General features: G+C 43.9%; 1 protein-coding gene across 1 annotated transcript; it reads left to right on the forward strand.

Annotated features, from left to right (window-relative positions):
- Positions 1 to 497: 497 nt before the first annotated feature.
- ECRG4 (ECRG4 augurin precursor) lies at positions 498 to 15,345 on the forward strand. Its single transcript, XM_045828437.1, has 4 exons — positions 498 to 634; positions 7,968 to 8,015; positions 9,941 to 10,098; positions 14,809 to 15,345. Exons 1-4 carry the CDS (start codon positions 553 to 555, stop codon positions 14,965 to 14,967), a joined length of 447 nt encoding a protein of 148 aa, XP_045684393.1. The 5' UTR covers positions 498 to 552; the 3' UTR covers positions 14,968 to 15,345.
- Positions 15,346 to 18,167: the final 2,822 nt, after the last annotated feature.

Below are 18,167 nucleotides of genomic sequence, written 5' to 3' on the forward strand. Positions count from 1 at the left end.
ATACCAAAACGCAGTGCTGCCAAAAGCATCTTTAAGTGCTACTTGGGGAATTAAGGAAATTCCAGAGGCATCTTTATAGGCCAATGCACGATGAGAAGGCAGCGAAGTTTTAGTGACAAGGACAACATAAGTGGCCATTGCACCAGGCTAGGACGAGAGGGACCTGATGGGAGAAGGGGAGACCTGAGCTGGGGTTAGCAGTCCGCCTACTACCCTTTCCTGGGGCGTCAGCCTTTCCCTCCTGGATGGTGTCAGCCCCTCCCTAGGCAGCTGGAACCCCGCTGGTCCCCCACTGGTCCTCACCAGCCACAATGCCCCAGGTGATCTTCAGTGGCGCATGCATCGCAAGCATCCGTGGCCAGAGAGCAGGTCTCAGAAGCGATCGTTGGGGCAGCTTGGCCCGTGGACCGCTGGCACTGCGCCCTCCCAACTGGCCCCGCCCAGGTAGGGACGCAGGCAGCACCGGCCCGCCTGCGCCCCTCTCTCCAGCACGCCAGTCCTCCTGCGCAGCCGCTAGTGGTGTGCTTCCCCTCCTGCCTGCTGGGTGCAGCCATGGCCACCTCCTCCTCCACGCGGCCCACCGTCCTGGCCTTGATCGCTCTGGCTCTGTTCCTGGTGCTGTGCCTGGGTCCAAGTAAGTGGGGAAATGGCAGGGAGCAGGGGAGGCAGATAGGTGCTGGAGTGGAGACATAGGGACCCATTTTGAATCCCGGGAAGGACCAAGAGTGATAGTGGTTTTGCACTTGCAGGAGCAGCTTGGGCAAGCTAACAGAGTACCAGGATCAAGGGTAGGGTCTCAGGGATGTTTGACAACCTTGGGGGAAAATGAGGGTGGGAGGCCGGAAAGAGGAGCAAGAAGTGTTTCAGGACCAAGTAATGCAGGAAGGGGTAATGGGAGCTTGAATCCGGTGGGGCACATGTCTCTCTCCCCAGCCCACATTCCCTGGACCCCAGACTTAGGGGATCCAAAAATACATCATCCCGGAGATTCCCTTCCAGGCACTTCCCAGCTGGGTCAAGTCCAGGTAGCAAAGCTATGAACGGGCCTCACATCCCATATAGGGAAACTGCTCTGAAACGAGAAATGCTTCTCCTTCTGTACTTCATGGAGCCCTCAGTGAATAGGTTGAAAATTCCCAAAGAAATGGTCTCTGTAATGATATGCATACATACGCCCAAAATGAAGCAATTTGGTGAGTGTGCAGACAATCTAAACTCTGGGAGTCCATAGACCCCATCTTAAGAAAGGCAATCTGAAATAGCATGTTTTGTCTGGATAACAGTACCTTCCCGTGTGATCCTGCGTGGTTTGCCAGTGGCCCAATGTATGCACGAGTGCCTCTGAGGCTCTGTGACCCAGATCTACTGCTAAGGGAGCAGGGGCTGGAAGGCATGAAGTGACTTGTTGGTGAAATGAGGCTGGTGTTTTTCCCACTGCAAAGTAGCTGGACACTGTCTGACAGACAAGAAGATTCCCTTGGTTGCTCACTCTCTGTATTTTATTTATTCGAAGCAGTTATAGAAAGCCAAGCTCCTGGTGCAGGGGAGGGAGGAGCCCTGAGGTTGGAGCTGGGGTCCTTAGAACAGCAGGGTACCTGTTCAGGTGGGGAGAGTTGCTGCAGTTCTGACAAATCTCAGGGGAGACTGATCAGTAATTTCTCAGGGCAGGATTTACCTGTCCCATACCCTTTGTTCCTTCCATTTTAAGAAGCACATTCCAAAAAAGAGAGTGAGCATTGGCTTTAAGTTATTTCTTTTCAGGCCTTATACTTTATTTCATTCATACCAAGAACACAGTGAAAGGAGTCAATTAAATATTACAGTATCATCATCGAGCTGTAATGTGAAAGTCCTTGTGACTTAAAGTGAATATCATTATATCTATGTAGAGTCCCAAAGGTGGCTCTTTATGACATCCAAAAGCATTTAATGGGAAAAAAAGATCATTGCCCTTCTTAATTAATAAATTGATCAAAGGGGCATCTTGCAATTCTGAACCCGCTGGGAGATCTATACCAGGTAAGTAGATTTGATAAATTCAAAAGTGCCTATTATCCAGTGTAGAAATAGTAATTGATGGTGTTGGAGTTAAAAATAAAAAATCTATACTACAGAAAAAAAATATCACGGTTATTTACTTGTTCTTTTTTTTTCTTCAAACAAATTTAGTGCAGTATTCAATCATATGTGTTAATATTTATAGTTGTCAACATAAAAAATGTCCAAACATGTAGAGAATTTATATAAGTTTATTTAAGCCAAACTGATAACAATCGCCATGGAGCAAAATCTCAATGAATTGAGAAAATGCCCCAGAGAATGGTAGTTTTGCAATTTATTTTATACAATACAATTGAAGGAGGAGATGTAAAAGGATTACATGAAATCCACTGATGATAGATTTGCGAAGTGGGAAAAAGCAAAGCTGAGAAATATCTGGGATTGAATAAAAAGTAAACCAAATGGACACATTGTTCCTTTACATTTGTGGACCTAGGGTAGTTAACAGTTAACACGATAATATAACACTGAGGGGGTTTGTGGTCTCTGCTCTGGTGCAGTGAGGGGTCTAGAAAAAAGGAAATCGCTCTGACATTCCAAAGGTATGTTATTATAGATGCAAAAAGACAATAGACAGGCTTGGTTAAGGTAAAAATTAACCTTTGTCAGGGAAGATACTGGCCTAGGACATGACCACCCGCCATAACTCACTTTTAGTTAGGAAGTTGTAATTTCAGACTATAATATGTAGTTACTTTCAGTCTCTGGATTTGTAAGGACACCATGCTTACCAAGCTTGTCAGGTTTAGTATGGGCCCCTTTTTGGTCCACACAGTTCAGTGTGTGGTAATCAGCACAGTGGCAACAGTGACAATTCACGATTTAGGGTTTATCCATGCTTTTCAGTTGTATTGCTTAGAATTGGTGAGGCTTCAAATCTGGAGCAGTGGTGACACATTTGCTGCAAGAAATTGCAGCCTCATCACAAATGCTTAAACCAAATGTCTACTTCAATATCAGATCACATTTCAGATGGAGGGATTTACTCTGAGTTGTTGGAGATCAACAAATGTTAAGATAGTAATGAATGCTAATATTAGTGCCAAGGAACATCCCTGTCTGCTTTGAGAAATGTTTCCATTGATTTCTTCATTGACTCTTGGAAGGGAAGTATAGCCTTTAAGAGTAGTGCCATGCCCTCTAAATAATCCTGTCTAAGTTAGCCTCATCAAGTGCTCATCTCTGCTTATTTATGCTCAGAAGCCTCCAACAACTCTTGATGTGAAACCTCTTGGTGCAACTTGTGCCAATTTTGCATGGCTGCCCAGGTATTGGAAACCTTACTTCATGTCCTAATCTATGGCCCCGTAGCCCCTTACAGCCATAGCTTTTCTCCCAGAAGTTTTCTTTCTCTAGGTTAAATAACTAAATTCTTTTACTTTTTTCTCATATAACACATATTTGGGCCCTTGTCCTCTCTGGACTCTCTCCTCTGACCAAAGCTCCAATTATTCTATGACCTTCTGAAAGTCAGATGTTGTGAACTGAACCAAATAGTAGAGGGGTGGTCTGATCAGAGTACTGACAAACCAGAGACAGGACAATTACTTCCTTTCTGCAAGATGCTACCCTGTTATTAATGCAGCCTAAAATTGTAATTTCTTTTTGTTTTAATTTATTTTAGAGAGAGAAAGGAAGAGAGAGAGAGAGATTGATTTGTTGTTTCACTTATTTATGCATTCATTGGTTAGTTCTTGTTTGTGCCCTGAACAGGGACTGAACCCACAAACTCGGTGCATCGGGACAATGCTGTAACCAACTGAGCTACCTGGCCAGGGCCACAGTTGCTTTTTAAACAATCACATCATTGCAGACTGATGAGACCATACACAATGAAAACCATTAAATTCTTCCATAGGCTGCCACACACTGTGCTACTCTCTGAGCCCACTGCCCAGCAGACACCCAGCCTTCCTATGGAAGATGTGAGAGCACTACCACCCGCACTCCATTCCTTCAGTGCAGTCTCTAAAGATTCTTCCCAAACTGAGCTCCCCAGCTGGAATACCTATTCTAAAGGCAGTTGGGTATCACTCAAATTCAGATGCTTACAGAGGGCTAATTAGAACTGGCTGTTTATGGACCATGGGGTGTGCTGAGTGATGTGGGCCCAGAGGTGTTCAAATTCAAATTTCATAAGTACTGGCATGCCAATAAAACACATCTGCAGGAAAACTTCAGCTGTGGGCATCCAATTTGTGATCTTTCCCTACAAGTGTGGGGTTTTTCTCCCCCTCAACTACCTAGTAAATTGTTTAAGCAGAGGTCATTAATCTTATTTAGATCCCAGACTCTTTTGAGAGTCGGGCAAAAGCTATGGCTTCTTTTCCCAGAAAATTGTGCCTTTTCAGATAGAAACACAGGTTTGGGGCCTGTCCATGGAAAGAGGGAGGTTAAGTGCCTGCACAAGAAAGTAGGCACCACCATCTCAGTGCCTGTCTATCTGAGGCCAGACTAGTTCCTTGGCCCTGAAGACACTTGGCTCAGTACTTACAGGGCTTGGCTTTTCCCCAGGGGCTTTGAAAAGCCTTACAATATGGCAATTAAGGATAAGAGACATTGATGGTCCTCATACCAGATCACCACATGGAGTGGGGTATTCTGTCAGGCTAGACATGTTATTTTCCACTGAAATAATTGGGCTGAATAGAAACATCTTTAGAAGTGAACAAAAATAATAGTGAGGCTTCTGGTCAAAATGGTGGCGTACACAGACACATCTTGCTTCTTAGCACAACCACATTAAAATTACAACTAAAATATAGCACAACCATCACACAGAACCATCAGAAATCAAGTTGAATAGAAGTCTGACAACTATGGAATTAAAGAAACCACATCCATCAAGACTGGTAAGAAGGGCGCAGACAGGGAATGGGCTGGTCTCTTACCCATGTGTGGTGGATAAAAATTTGGGAGGAATACCTCAGGAGTGAGCAGGCCCAGGCCCACACCAAGCCCCCCAACCTAGGGTTCCAGTGGCAGTGAGACAAGTGCCGCACAACTTCTGGCTGCAAAAACCAGTAGGGATTGAGTCGGTGGAAGAAACTACTGGGGTCTCAAGCAGTTCCTCTTAAAGAACCCATACACAGACTCACTACTCAGACTTACTCCCTCTAAGCTGCAGCACCAGGGTGGCAGCTTGAAGGGCACCAGTGGCATACTGGGAGAGGCTGAAATGTCTGGCATCGGTGCGAGCAGAGGTCATTGTCCCTTTTATGAGCCCTCCCCCCACAGAGCCATTGAACTGGCAGATTGGCACCATATTTGAGAATCCATCAACCTGCCTAACACAGTTTGAACCCCCTTGTAGATCCCCAAGGACTCTGCCCCACCCAAATTATAGGCCACCCAAGCTGCTTTGCCATATGAATGGCTGATCTTGATTCACGCTTCACAAATTCCTAAATCCTATCAAACAAGCAACAGCTGGCCTCAGTGACTCCCAGGCCTGGCACTAGCAGCAGCCAGATTAGCTTCACAGCTTGGCTTCACCTGGGAATCTCCAATCCCAGCACAAGTAGCAGCCATCTAAGATTGCTTTATAGCTCAGAAAAGATGGCCCTGAGCAAAACACAGGTGGGGGCTGACCTTTGCCTGCAACACCCAGGAAACCTCAGAGCCAACACACCCAGTGGACACCTACAGACCACTTCAGAGCACCACCACCCTACCATTGCACAGCTGATTCTCCTCCAGCTGAAGGCAGAGGTTCATGGTCCATGGTCATAGCCAGTCCCTGCAGCTGGGTAAAATCCTCCCATTGATCTGTCAACAGCAGCTAAGCCTCAACTACAAGAGGAAGGTGTACTCAGCCCACACAAAAGGGTGCACCTCGAATATCCAGCTTGGGTGATAGGGGAGGCTGTGCCTCTGATCTCTACAGGACACCTACTACATTAGGCCACAATACCAAGATATGGAGTCACAGCAGCTCACCTAATACATAGAAACAAACACAGAGAGGGTGCCAAAATGAGGAAACAAAGAAACATGGCCCAAATGAAAGAACAGATCAAAACTCCAGAAAAAGAACTTAACAAAATGGAGATAAGCAATCTATCAGATGCAGAGTTTCAAAACACTAGTTATAAGGATAGTCAAGGAATTTACTGAGTACCACAGCAACGTAAAAAAGATCCAGTCAGAAATGAAGAATTCACTAAATGAAATAAAGAACAATTTACAGGCAAACAACAGTAGAGTGGATGAAGCTGAGAATCAAATCAATTATTTGGAACATAAGAAAGCAAAAAACAACCAATCAGAACAAGAAGAAAAGAGAATCCAAGAAAATGAGGGTAGTATAATCAGCCTCTGGGACAACCTCAAGATGTCCAACATTCACATCAGAGGGATGCCAGAAGGAGAAGAGAAAGAGCAAGAAATTTGAAATATATTTGAAAGAAATGAAAGAAAACTTCCCTAATTTGGTGGAGGAAATAGATATGCAAGTCCAGGAAGCACAGAGAGTCCTAATCAAGTTGGATGCAAACAGGACCACGCCAAGATACATCATAATTAAAGTGCTAAGGGTTAAAGATAAAGAGAGAATCTTAAAAGCAGTGAGAGAAAAGCAGAGAGTTACCTACAAAGGAGTTCCCATAAGATTGTCAGCTGATTTCTCAAAAGAAACTTTGCAAGCAAGAAGTATTCAAAGTGATGAAAAGCAAGGACCTACAACCGAGATTACCCTCTCTAGCAAAGCTATCATTTAGAATGGGACAGCAGATAAAGTGCTTCCCAGACAAGGTAAAGCTAAAGAAGTTCATCATCACCAAGCCATTGTTACATGAAATGTTAAAGGGACTTATTTAAGAAAAAGAAGATCAAAACTATGAACATTAAAATGACAACAAACTCACAACTATCAACAATTTGAATCTAAAAAAAGAAAAACAAAAAACAAAGTAAGCAAACAACCAGAACAGGAACAAAATTATAGGTATGGGGATAATTTGGAGGGTATCAGCTGGGAGCAGTGAGGGGGAGAAAGGGAAAAATGGTGCAGGGATTAAGAAGCATAATTAGGAGGAACAAAATAGACAGGGGGAGGTTAAGAATGGTGTAGGAAATGGAGAAGCCAAAGAACTTACATGCATGACCCATGGACATGACCTAAGGGGGGGACTGCTGGAGAGAAGAGGGTACCAGGCAGAGGGGGGCAAAGGGAAAAATTGGGACAACTATAATGGCAAAATCAATAAAATATACTTTAAAAAATCTTTTAAAAATAGCAAATAGTGCAAGGTATACCTGATTATAAGATGGTCAGAACAAGCTACAAACTGGGCTGAATTTTGGAGAGCTACAGTATGTCCCTTGACTTGTGGCCACATAACTCCCATTTCTGCCTGCCCCTGTCTTCTGATAACTACCTTCTCTGTCCTCTCCTCTTCTTATAAGGACACTAGTGACTGGATTTAGAGCCCACCCAAGTTCAGTGTGATAGCACCTCAAGAGCTTTAACTACTTGTGTCTGCAAATACCCTATTTCCAAGTAAGTTCATATTCAGAGGTTTCAGGTGGACGTGCACTGGGTGAGGGGGGCACATCCACCCCACTATACCGTGAAAAGAGAAAGTCGGCAGGAAGGTACATATGACAGATGGCTGGCCCTCATAATAGGACAGAAGGGCTGAAAGAACATGTCACTTTTCCCAGGGACTAGCTCGTGTCAGAATGCCCTTGGTCAGCCATGGTGATTGTCACCAGTCTGAGTCATGGCGGCCTCTACTGCTTTTTCTGGACAGCAGGGAACACAACAAGCCTTAAATGCTATAATACTATCAAGTTGCCAAATCAAGATGGAGGCACACAGTGATTTTTTTAAGTGATTTTTGCATTTGAGAAATTAAAAAAGTACAATTCAAGTCTGAACCTGACTTCTATTTTCATTCCTTTAGGTGCCATAAATGGAAATAAACTCAAGCTGATGCTTCAGAAACGAGAAGGTAAACACATCCCAAACAGGTGGCCGTTGCGTGCCTCACAGGGTTAAAGCGAGATGGTGGTGTTGGACGTGCTCATCGCAGTTGTGTACTCGGGCAGCCGTCATGTGTTTAGTCCTTAAATGTTGGCAGATACAAAGAGCTTATTCTGTGGGTGTGTGCTGTGACATTTTATTAGATAAATATTATTGCCAGTAAATGTGTGAAGGCTGGTTTTCTGAAAGTGGTCAGTGTAGACTCGGGAATAAAAGAAGCGGAGCTACTGTGTCCACTGAATGCACATGTCTAAGCTTAGAGCATATCCTCTGGAGCCCAGAAAAGCTCAGTTGGTGGGTGCGCATGTCTTGTATTATATGGTAGTCCATATCCAGTTAGCTATTGCAGGGAGGGTCAAACAGAAAAACGTTTTGTTACTAGCACCTGCTGTGGAAAATACTCCTAAAATAAATGTGGTAGACAGCAGGAAAGTGTCATAGAAATGGGACAGTCTGGGAGCCACACACTGTGAGCTGGGCCTGCTGTCATCAGACCAATGGTATGGTCTTGTGAAGGCCACTTTCCCTCTTGGAATTTTCATCTTTACCTGTAAAATTAAGAAGTTAACTGTCCCTTAGAAATTGTGTGGTCACATTTCTGATATGGACATTTAATCACTTCTTGTCTCTCTGAGTTAGCAGGGACTCTACTAGTAGGTTCAACTCAGCTCCTGACAGGGCCTCAAGCTCTTAGTTGCACGCTTCCCAGTCACCCCTCAGGGAGCCAGGTGCTGAACATAGGCAGGCCCTCTCAGGGCCAGGGGACTCCTGGAGCATCTTTCCCAGTATTTCCAGCTGCTCATGAGGCCCTGGTCCCTCTGCAGTCTCTGAGGCTCCTCGAAGTGCTCCCTTCCCATGCTGGGCCACCAGCCATCTCCCCAGGGGACAACCTGGTAACAGAATGTCTTGCAGGGCCAGACTGACAAAGGTGGAGCTGGAGAGGAAACTGCCAGGATAATCAGAAGTCCTGGGTGCACAGCCTCAACTTTTATTCAGGTCAAGCCAAGAAATACATATGGAACACCTACTGTGTGCCAAAGAGTGCAGCAGGCCCTGAGGGAAGTAGACAGATAAGCCAAGAGTGAAAAAACAAACCTCCTCATGTTTATCCCCATGGCCACTGAACACATAGGGCACTTCCATTACCCTGTACAGCCTACAGAACAGTGTGGAGACAGGGAAGGTCAGTCCAGTTTTACAGATGAGGGGCAGGCTCAAAGCCAGAGAACAGGGGCAGGCCAGTGGCACATCTGCTTTCCCTGGGCACATCCTACCAAGGTGCTACCTTTCAAATAGTTGAGACCACACAGGGAGACGGCAGAGGAAGCATGTTAAAGCAAGCGTCAGGACACTTCCAGACTCAGTCAACTCATCGGTGATCTGTGAGGCCCCCAGATGGTGGCCCAAGGCAGCACTGTCTGTTCTAGCGATCTGCCCTGAGCACTTGCCATACCGTGAGGCTGGGCCTGGTCTGGGCCCCTCAGGGCTCATCATTCCAGTCTTTTTCACTCAGTTTCCTAAGCAAGCACAGTGCTCTCTAGTTTGCATGTACACTGCGTATGCACCAGGGTGGCACTAGACAGCCTGTCATTTGTCGAATACAGAGCCCAGGGTGTAAGCCACCCACCCTAGCATGAGGCCTAGGGTCTGAGCATGGCGAGTGGCTGGAGACAATGAGCTGAATTTCATTTCTACCCTGAGCCTGACAAGTTGAAGGTCAGCCCGTGCTCTTTTACATGACTGTAACAAGAGAGCCTACTAACAAGGACCCCATGTACAAATGAAGCTGAGTCAAAATCATCCTGCCCGTGTAGCACTGGATGGGATGTATAATAGTGATTCACCTCAACAACAAAAGAAAAGGAATTTGGGGGTGGGAATTATTCATTTCAGCACCTGCTCCAAAGAAAACCGACGTGGCTGTTGATGAGAGCAGAGCCAAAGACTTCTTAGGCCCTCTGAAGCGCCAGAGACGGCAGCTGTGGCACCGGACGCGACCTGAGGTCCAGCAGTGGTACCAGCAGTTCCTCTACATGGGCTTCGATGAGGCGGTGGGTGTGCCCTCCTGCTGGGCCTGGCTTCCTACGGGACAGTGTGCGTGTGGTGGTGGGTGGGGAGACAGGGCTATAGCTTGGCAAAGCAGGGCACAAAAAATTAGGCTTCATTATTCGCTCCAAAAGTGCAAGCCCCACTGTATACCAAGAGCGATCCAGGCTTTGGGTCACGTGACCATCAGTATAAGGACGGCAGCTGGAATTTTCCATCACGTGAGTCCGAAAGGGAATCCCTTCTAACGCGTTTGGGAAACGGAATTCCAGACAGGTCACTGTCAAATTGGCTGGAACTTAGATTCATTGAGAATCTGATTTTTTTTAGGAACAATTTTAACAGTTTTGCATGGGTGTTCTTAAAATAACTCACAACCTCCCCCAAACATTTTCGGCTTTACATCAAAAAATGTCAGAAACAACAAGATCAGTGCAAAGACCTACGAAGACAGTGGAAAGAGATGAAAACTGACTTTTAATGAGAAATGGGTCTTTGCAGATGTTTAGGGGATAATTTGTCAATGCCTTTGCAGAAGATGGTTTAGTTCATGTGTCCAGGTAATGTGAGTGGACATATTCACCAAATTACAGGGAAAAGTTTTTTGTAATCGCAGCCTCCAACTGGGGACCAGGGTGAGGGACTCTGCTGCACAGAATTTGGCAGAGTGACTGACAGGGCTGTGTGGGGCTCGGGAGGAGCACAGTGTGTGAGGTTTAGCGTGAAGAGCATCGAGCTGGCCCACCACCCTAGCCTGGGGGCAGAAGAAGGGTGGCATCTCCAAAGAGAGCAGAAGAAGTGTTTTTCCAAATGGGCCCACGATTCATATTGTGAATCAAGGGTGTATATGAATAACTGCAATAGGTGAAAACAAACTCTTTAGAGACATTATTTTTAAAGTTAAATTTATTGGGAAACAAAAACAAACATAAATGAATGGAACTACATCAAACTAAAAAGCTTTTGCACAGCAAAGGAAATCAACCAAAGAAAAAGGCAACTAACCAAATGGGAAAAGATATTTGCAAACAATACCTCTGATAAGGGGCTGATATCCAAAATATGTAAAGAACTCTTACAACTCAAGAATAATAAGCATTCAGTTGTAAAATGGGCTGGGGACCTGAAGAGACCATTTTAAATGGCTGCATAAAAAGTGGACCTACAGTCCTGTGGTAACATCCTCCTCATTCCCAGCCACTGGACATATCAGTGGTTCCCCAGATTAGCGTTTTGCAATTCAAATATAATTTCTGTTGTGCAAATAGCTAAAAACTTATAGCCTAACTCTGCACCAGGAATGACTGTAGTTTTTACATGAATTAACTTACTTAACACTCACAACAACCCAAAATGCAGGTGCTATTATTTGCATCTTTGTGTGTAGTTTGTGTCTCACTTACTATTGCACTCTGCCCTGGGGAGTTGCTAGGCAAAGGTGGAATTATATTTCAGGGTTGTTAAGCAGTGCCAAATTGCACATTCTTGTAAGTCACGTGTGAGTGCACCATTTTCTCACATCCCTAGCAGCATCTGGTATTCTCACTGAAAACTTTAAAATGTTTACCTATTTGATAGATGAAAATGCTCTATCATCTTTTAGCACTTAGCATTTCTTTGATTATCAGTATTTGCAGTTCATGAAAATGGGTATTAACAGTTCAACATGGGCATTTTTTCATATGTCTATGGGCCCTCTGTATGTCCCCTTCAGGGAAATGTCTATTCAGGTCCTTTGCCCATTTTTAAATTAGATTGTTTGTCTTCTTGGTGTTGAGTTGTGTGAGTTTTTTATATATTTTGTAAATTAAATCTTATTATATGTATCATTGGCAAATATGTTCTCCCATACAGTGGGTTCCTTTTTCATTTTATTCATGGTTTCTTTTGCTGTACAAAAGCTTTTTAGTTTGATGTAGCCCCATTTGTTTATTTTTTCTTTTGTTTCCCTTGCCCTAGGAGATATATTGGCAAAAATATTGCTATGTGAGATGTTTGAGATCTTACTGCCTATATTTTCTTCTAGGATTTTTATGGTTTCAAGACTTACAATTAAGTCTTTTGTCCATTTTGAGTTTATTGCTGTGTATGATGTAAGCTGGTGGTTTAGTTTCATTTATTTGCATGTACCTGTCCAGTTTTCCCAAGAGAGTGTTTTTACTCCATTGTATGCTCTTCCCTCCTTTGCCAAATATTAATTGATCATAAAGGTGTGGGTCACTAACCATCAGAGAGATGCAAATGAAAACTTCAATGAGGTATCTCCTCACACCTGCCAGAATGGCTACCGTCAATAAATTCACAAACAACAAGTGCTGGCAAGGCTGTAGAGGAAAGGGAACCCTTGTGCACTCTTGGTGTGAATACAGATTGGTGTAGTCACTATGTAAAACAGTATGGAGTTTACTCAAAAAATTAATAATGGAATTGTCTGTTGACCCAACAATCCCACTTCTGGGAATATACCCTAAAAATCCTGAAACACCAGTCAGAAAGAATAAGTGCACCCCTACATTCAGAGCAGCATTATATACAATGGCCAAAGTCTGGAAACAGCCCATGTGCCATCAGTAGATGAACAGATAAAAAAGCTGTGGCACATTTACACAATGGAATACTAGGCAGCTATAAAAAAAATGGAACCCTTACCATCTTTGCAAAACATGGATGGACCTAGAGATTATTATGCTAAGTGAAATGAAAGACAGAGGAGTCAGACCAGTCGGAGAAAGACAAATACCATATGATCTCACTTATATGTGGAATCTAATGAACAAAATAACTGATGAATAAAATAAAAACAGGCATGGACATGGAACAGACTGATAGATCTCAGAGGGGTGGGTGGCCTGGATGAAAGAAGGTGAAGGGATTAACCAAAGAACTTACAGACACAGACAACATTGTGGTGAAGGCCAGGGGAGGGGGCTAGGGGCTGGGTGGAGGCAGGCAAAGGGAGGAAATGGGGGACACCTATAATAGTGTCAACAACAACAAAAAACGAATGTGAAAAAAGGGTTCAACATGGGGAAATGGCTAAAATAATGTCTGATAACAAAAACAGAATAAAGGAGGATCAAGAAAGATTGTAATAACTAGATATGCACAGATAACTCTAGGAGGAAATCCATATTAATGTCAATAGTGGCTGTCTTTGGCAATGGAATTACAACTTCCCTTTTTCTTTGTCCCCCTCCTACATACAGATTGTAAAATATGAGACTGCATTTTTTTCTGTAGTCATAAAACATTTTAAAATTTTAGTGAAAAAATTATTTCAAGCCAAACTTCAAACAAGATTCTAAATTGAGAAAAATCAAAGACCAAGAGTTATTTCGCTATGGGAAAAACTACAGTATTGGGAAGCAGGTCACTGTCCTCCTTTCTGAGGCAGAGGCTGGAGAGGGCTCCAAAGGTGCCCCAGGCTAAGTAAATGGAGACAGACATTGAGTCCTCCTCATCAGCCTGGCACTGTCGGCTCACTGCTCACCCAGAGAGGATGGCCACCAAGACTCCACTGTGGGTGAGGCCGGGCTTCCATCCTCAAGGAGTTCTCGATTATCAGTGTTCACTGGCAGGCTTAGTAAAATAAAAATAGATTCCTGAGACCCCACCACCAGAAAATTCTATCCAGGGGGTGTGCAGTGGCACCTGAGAATTTGCATTTTATACCATCCCTGAGACTTGGAAGCAGTGGTACACAAGCCACACTTTGAGAAAAACTGGCCCCAAGCCCAAACTTCTAAACACACTCCAACCTCCCCAGGCTATCTTTGTCTGCTTTGCTTTTTTGCCCTTACACCAAATCTCTCACCAAGTCCTGAGCATTGACAGGTGAGAGTTTAATCCAAATTCATCATGCACCTTCACCATCAACAAAAACCTAGTTTCTCCTTTAAAAATGGGTTAATAGCAAAGACCTGTTTCCCATACTGTAAACCTGAATGTCATTCTTCACTTCTCACTCATCTACAGTCCTTCTTCCCTTTTATTTTTATTAAGTGCAACTGTTTTCATATGTGTCTCTCGGGTACTGTAGGCTTCCTGAAGGCACGGAATGTCTCACTTGGGTTGGGTGGCCCTCCAGAGCCCAGCTCGGGGCCTGACATGCTGTGTCCACTGAATCAGTGCCTGTGGAATGAATAAGGCACCTGTGCATGCTCTAAGCAACCCCACAGGTATAAAGGAGTTACCGTCAGGAGTACCCCAAATAACCTGCCCTGTGGCTGTACTGTGACAGTCCCGTGACTGGCCACATGTTGGCTTAATTTAGCCAACATTTATTAAGCATCTACTATGTGCACTACAATGGGCCTGGCACCAAAATGGGACAGGAAGAAGATAAGACAGTGTCTGCCACACTAAGACATGTATGGTGCCAGGGGTCAGGCCAAGTTGTTACTGTATGAGGCAGATGTCCATTTTATTTACCAAAGAGAAAAATGTTAACATGTGGGATACATTTAGAAGCTTTCATATGACAGAAGTGTTCATGAGTATAGATGTGCACTCCTTTGGGGAAAATGTATTATCAGTCTTCTGTAGCCAGCTGGAATGACCTCTGAGCACAGGAATACTATAAGAAAGACTCATTCTTAGGGAGAGGTGTTAATCATTGAAGAAAAACCACCACCAAGAAAGTCAGAGGTAAGATGTGATCAGGAGTGTGTGTGCCCTTAAACCCTCCCTCTATGGTTTTCTCTCTTCGCCTCCAGAAATTTGAAGATGATGTCACCTATTGGCTAAACAGAGATCGGAACGGACACGACTACTATGATTACCACCACCGACACTATGATGAAGATGCTGCCATTGGTCCCCGGAGCCCAGACAGCTTTCGGCATGGAGCCAGCGTCAATTATGACGACTACTAACCATTGCCTCATGTGTACAAGAAACCAGCAGCAGACCTCTTTCCTCTTCATGATGCCTGGCACAAGTGTGCTTCTGTCGTGCTTTGTTTCAGCAGTTCTTTTTGGCCCACTTCACATGACCAGAAAGAAGGCGTCAAAATGATGATTATAAATGCTTTTTGATATTTTATGCAAGTACCTAACAGTGCATTTCTCTAAAAGTAGCAATAAAAGCATTTCATTAAAAAGTCTCAGAACGGATTTGGATGAAAATTAAGCCCTCAACAGTTTTCAGTACCTAGATGTCTCTAAAGTTGAAGTGCTATCTGAGAAGCCTCTCTCTGTTATCATCCCAAGTGTAACCCAAGAATCCTCACCACCCCCCAACCTGACCCTGGGACTCAGCAGGGGTCTCCTTTTGTTAAAATTTAGTCCACATTAAATGCAATGTATGAAACCAGCAAGAAATTTTAGTTGAACATTGTTCAAGGTTACAAATCTAGGCTTTCTGGGTTCCAATCCCCGAGCTAGAGCTGGACCTGTTTAATGTTATTGTCCAAGAAATTGTAAGTGAATGAAGAAAATCCATAGGTTCAGCTGCCTGTTGCCACAAAAAACACACTCATGAGAAAGATGTTGGTGCAAAAGGAAGGTGAGAAGTTTTATTCAGGTGCTGTGTAACCTGGGAGAATGGCAGACCCCTGTCTCAAAGCCAGTCTCCTCAGCAAGACTAAGACAAAAGCCAGTGTCTAGAGTTCCTGCTCCAATTTAAAGTGCAGTCCTTTGGAGCTCACAGACAGCTGCTAAGTGGTCATAGTCCCCATCCAGGTAGCTTAGGTTGTTCTTGGATGCTGTTCATTTCAGGGTCTCTCCAGGAGCCTGCATGTAGAGCCCTCACACCATGGACCATGCAGCTGCTAGGGCTGCAAGGCTGCATATGCCCAGGAGAGAGCATGTGAATGCACCAGCAAGTGCATCACCAGGTGAGCAAGACAGAGAGACTCCACCCTGGGGGCCATGGACCACATGGCTGCTAGGGCCACGTGGCCCATGGAGAGAGTGGCAAGGTGCACTGTGTGAGTACAAGTCATGAGCAACCAGGAGAGCTTGGCTCCCCTGGCATTATATTACCTTGGGTATGGACAGACCAGGTGCTTACTCAAAATGACCAACTTCCCAAACTTTCAAATATTTAGGGTGGGTCAACTTCCCAACCAATCTCTTCTTTCCCCAATCTGGACTCACAGACCTCTTTGGTCTAGTACCTCCCTCTGTGTCATTTTGACTTCTCTAGCGCATGTGCCTCCCTTCCCTTGGTTCAACCCCCAATCTGGTGCCAGTGGGGGAGAGGTTTTTTACCTATCCAATTATCTTGCTAGCTTTTTATGAGCTCAGTCCCTATCCATTGACATTTCCAGCTTTCCACAAGCTCAGTGTAAGAATGTCCCCTTGCCACCATCTTGGCCAATGAGGGAGACTCCCCAGCACTCCAGACAGTCTACTGGTAACAAAATGAAGTGTAATAGAAAAACCCCTGAAGTTTGGTTGATTACAGAGCCTTGCCTGTCTTAAAAAAATTAAACCTTGTCCAATGAAATCAGTGAAGATACAAGAATATACTTCACATCATATTTAAATTAACTGAGTGAATGAAAGAAAAAGTGGTGGGGTGGGGAGAGAGGAATGAGGAAGGTGGGAATGACATGGGAGGCAAATAAAGGCCAAGTGCATTACTGATAGGCAGTCTGGTCATAGCCTGTGCATTCCTACAGAGCTGCTGGGTGGGGGTAAGGGGTGTGAGATGAACAGTATAGGAGGGTCCACTCAGAATGGCTCTTACAGTTTTGTGGGTCACAGACCCTTCTGACAGTATAATGCAATGATTTCAAACTTTTGCCTCTCATGGCACATGTTAACCAGTTACTAAAATTATGCAGCACACCAAACATTTTGATTCATTCACAGCAGACAACTAATGTATTGCTTGTTGGCTGTAGTCATTTTTTTTATTTGACAACCTAAGGGAAAAGAGGTCAGTGCCCTTGACTGAATAGTCAAGTATTGCATGTTTTAAAAATTCTTGCAGCACACTAGTTGAAAATTGCTGGCATAATAGAAGCTTGTTTATTCTCTCTCAGAAAAAAATGATACATAATTTCACATATAGTCTCTGAAGCATCCCCATTCAGAAACCATAGGTAATAAAAGAGCCTGGGCTTAGTAGGAGGTGCTGGCTTCAGGAGAGCAGTGTTTATGGACAACAATAACATCTACATAGTAGTGACTCTGTTTCTTCCTTTGGAATCCCTAGAACTTTTAAAAGTGTATGGTATAATATGCATAATCTGCCATTTCAACCATTTTTCAGTGTACTGTTCAGTAGCACTAAGTAGATTCAGGTTTTGTGCACGATCTCCATTATCCATTTTCAAAATGATTCCATCTTCCCAAACTGAAACTCTGTTCCATCCCATTAATACTAACTCCCCTTCCCGCCCAAGCCCCTGTAATCCCCCATTCTACTGTCTTTATGAATGAGACTATTCTAGGTATCTCATATAAGTGGAATAATACAGTATTTATCCCTTTGTGACTGGTTTATTTCACTTAGCAGAAAGTCTTCAAGTTTCATCCACTTTGTAGCATGGAACAGGGTTTCCTGGGTTTTTAAGGCTGAATAATATTCCATTACATGTATAGACCCCACCTGGTCATCCACTCATCTGTTGATGGACACTTGAGTTGCTTTCACCTTTTAACTCTTGTGAATAAGGCTGCTATAACAGTGGTGTACAACCATCTCTTTGTGTACTAGCTTTCAATTCTTTTGGGTAATGCCCAGAAGTGGAATTATGGGATCATACAGTAATTAATTTCTGAAGGAACCACTACATATTTTCCACAGCAGCTGCACCATTTAACATTCCCACCCTTAAAACTTCTGTTTCTTCTTCTTGACCACCACTGAGCTGACTCACACCTCTGTGCAATGCTAAAAAGGAGGGAGAAAGCATGATGGAGTGCACATCTTTGTTTCATTCCTAACCTTAAAGGGGGTGCTTCCCATGTCTCACCATAAACTATGTTTGTTGGATATCTTTTGTAGACGCCTCATAACAAACCAATGAAGCTTCTGTTTTTTAAATACATGAAGACATTTTTAATGTCATATATGGATGTTGAATTTCATAATCTTTATTGAAATAATATAACTTTTCCTT

Source organism: Phyllostomus hastatus, unplaced genomic scaffold (genome assembly GCF_019186645.2).
Source record: "Phyllostomus hastatus isolate PE091 unplaced genomic scaffold, TTU_PhHast_1.1 phas_scaffold_78, whole genome shotgun sequence".
NCBI lineage: Eukaryota > Metazoa > Chordata > Mammalia > Chiroptera > Phyllostomidae > Phyllostomus > Phyllostomus hastatus.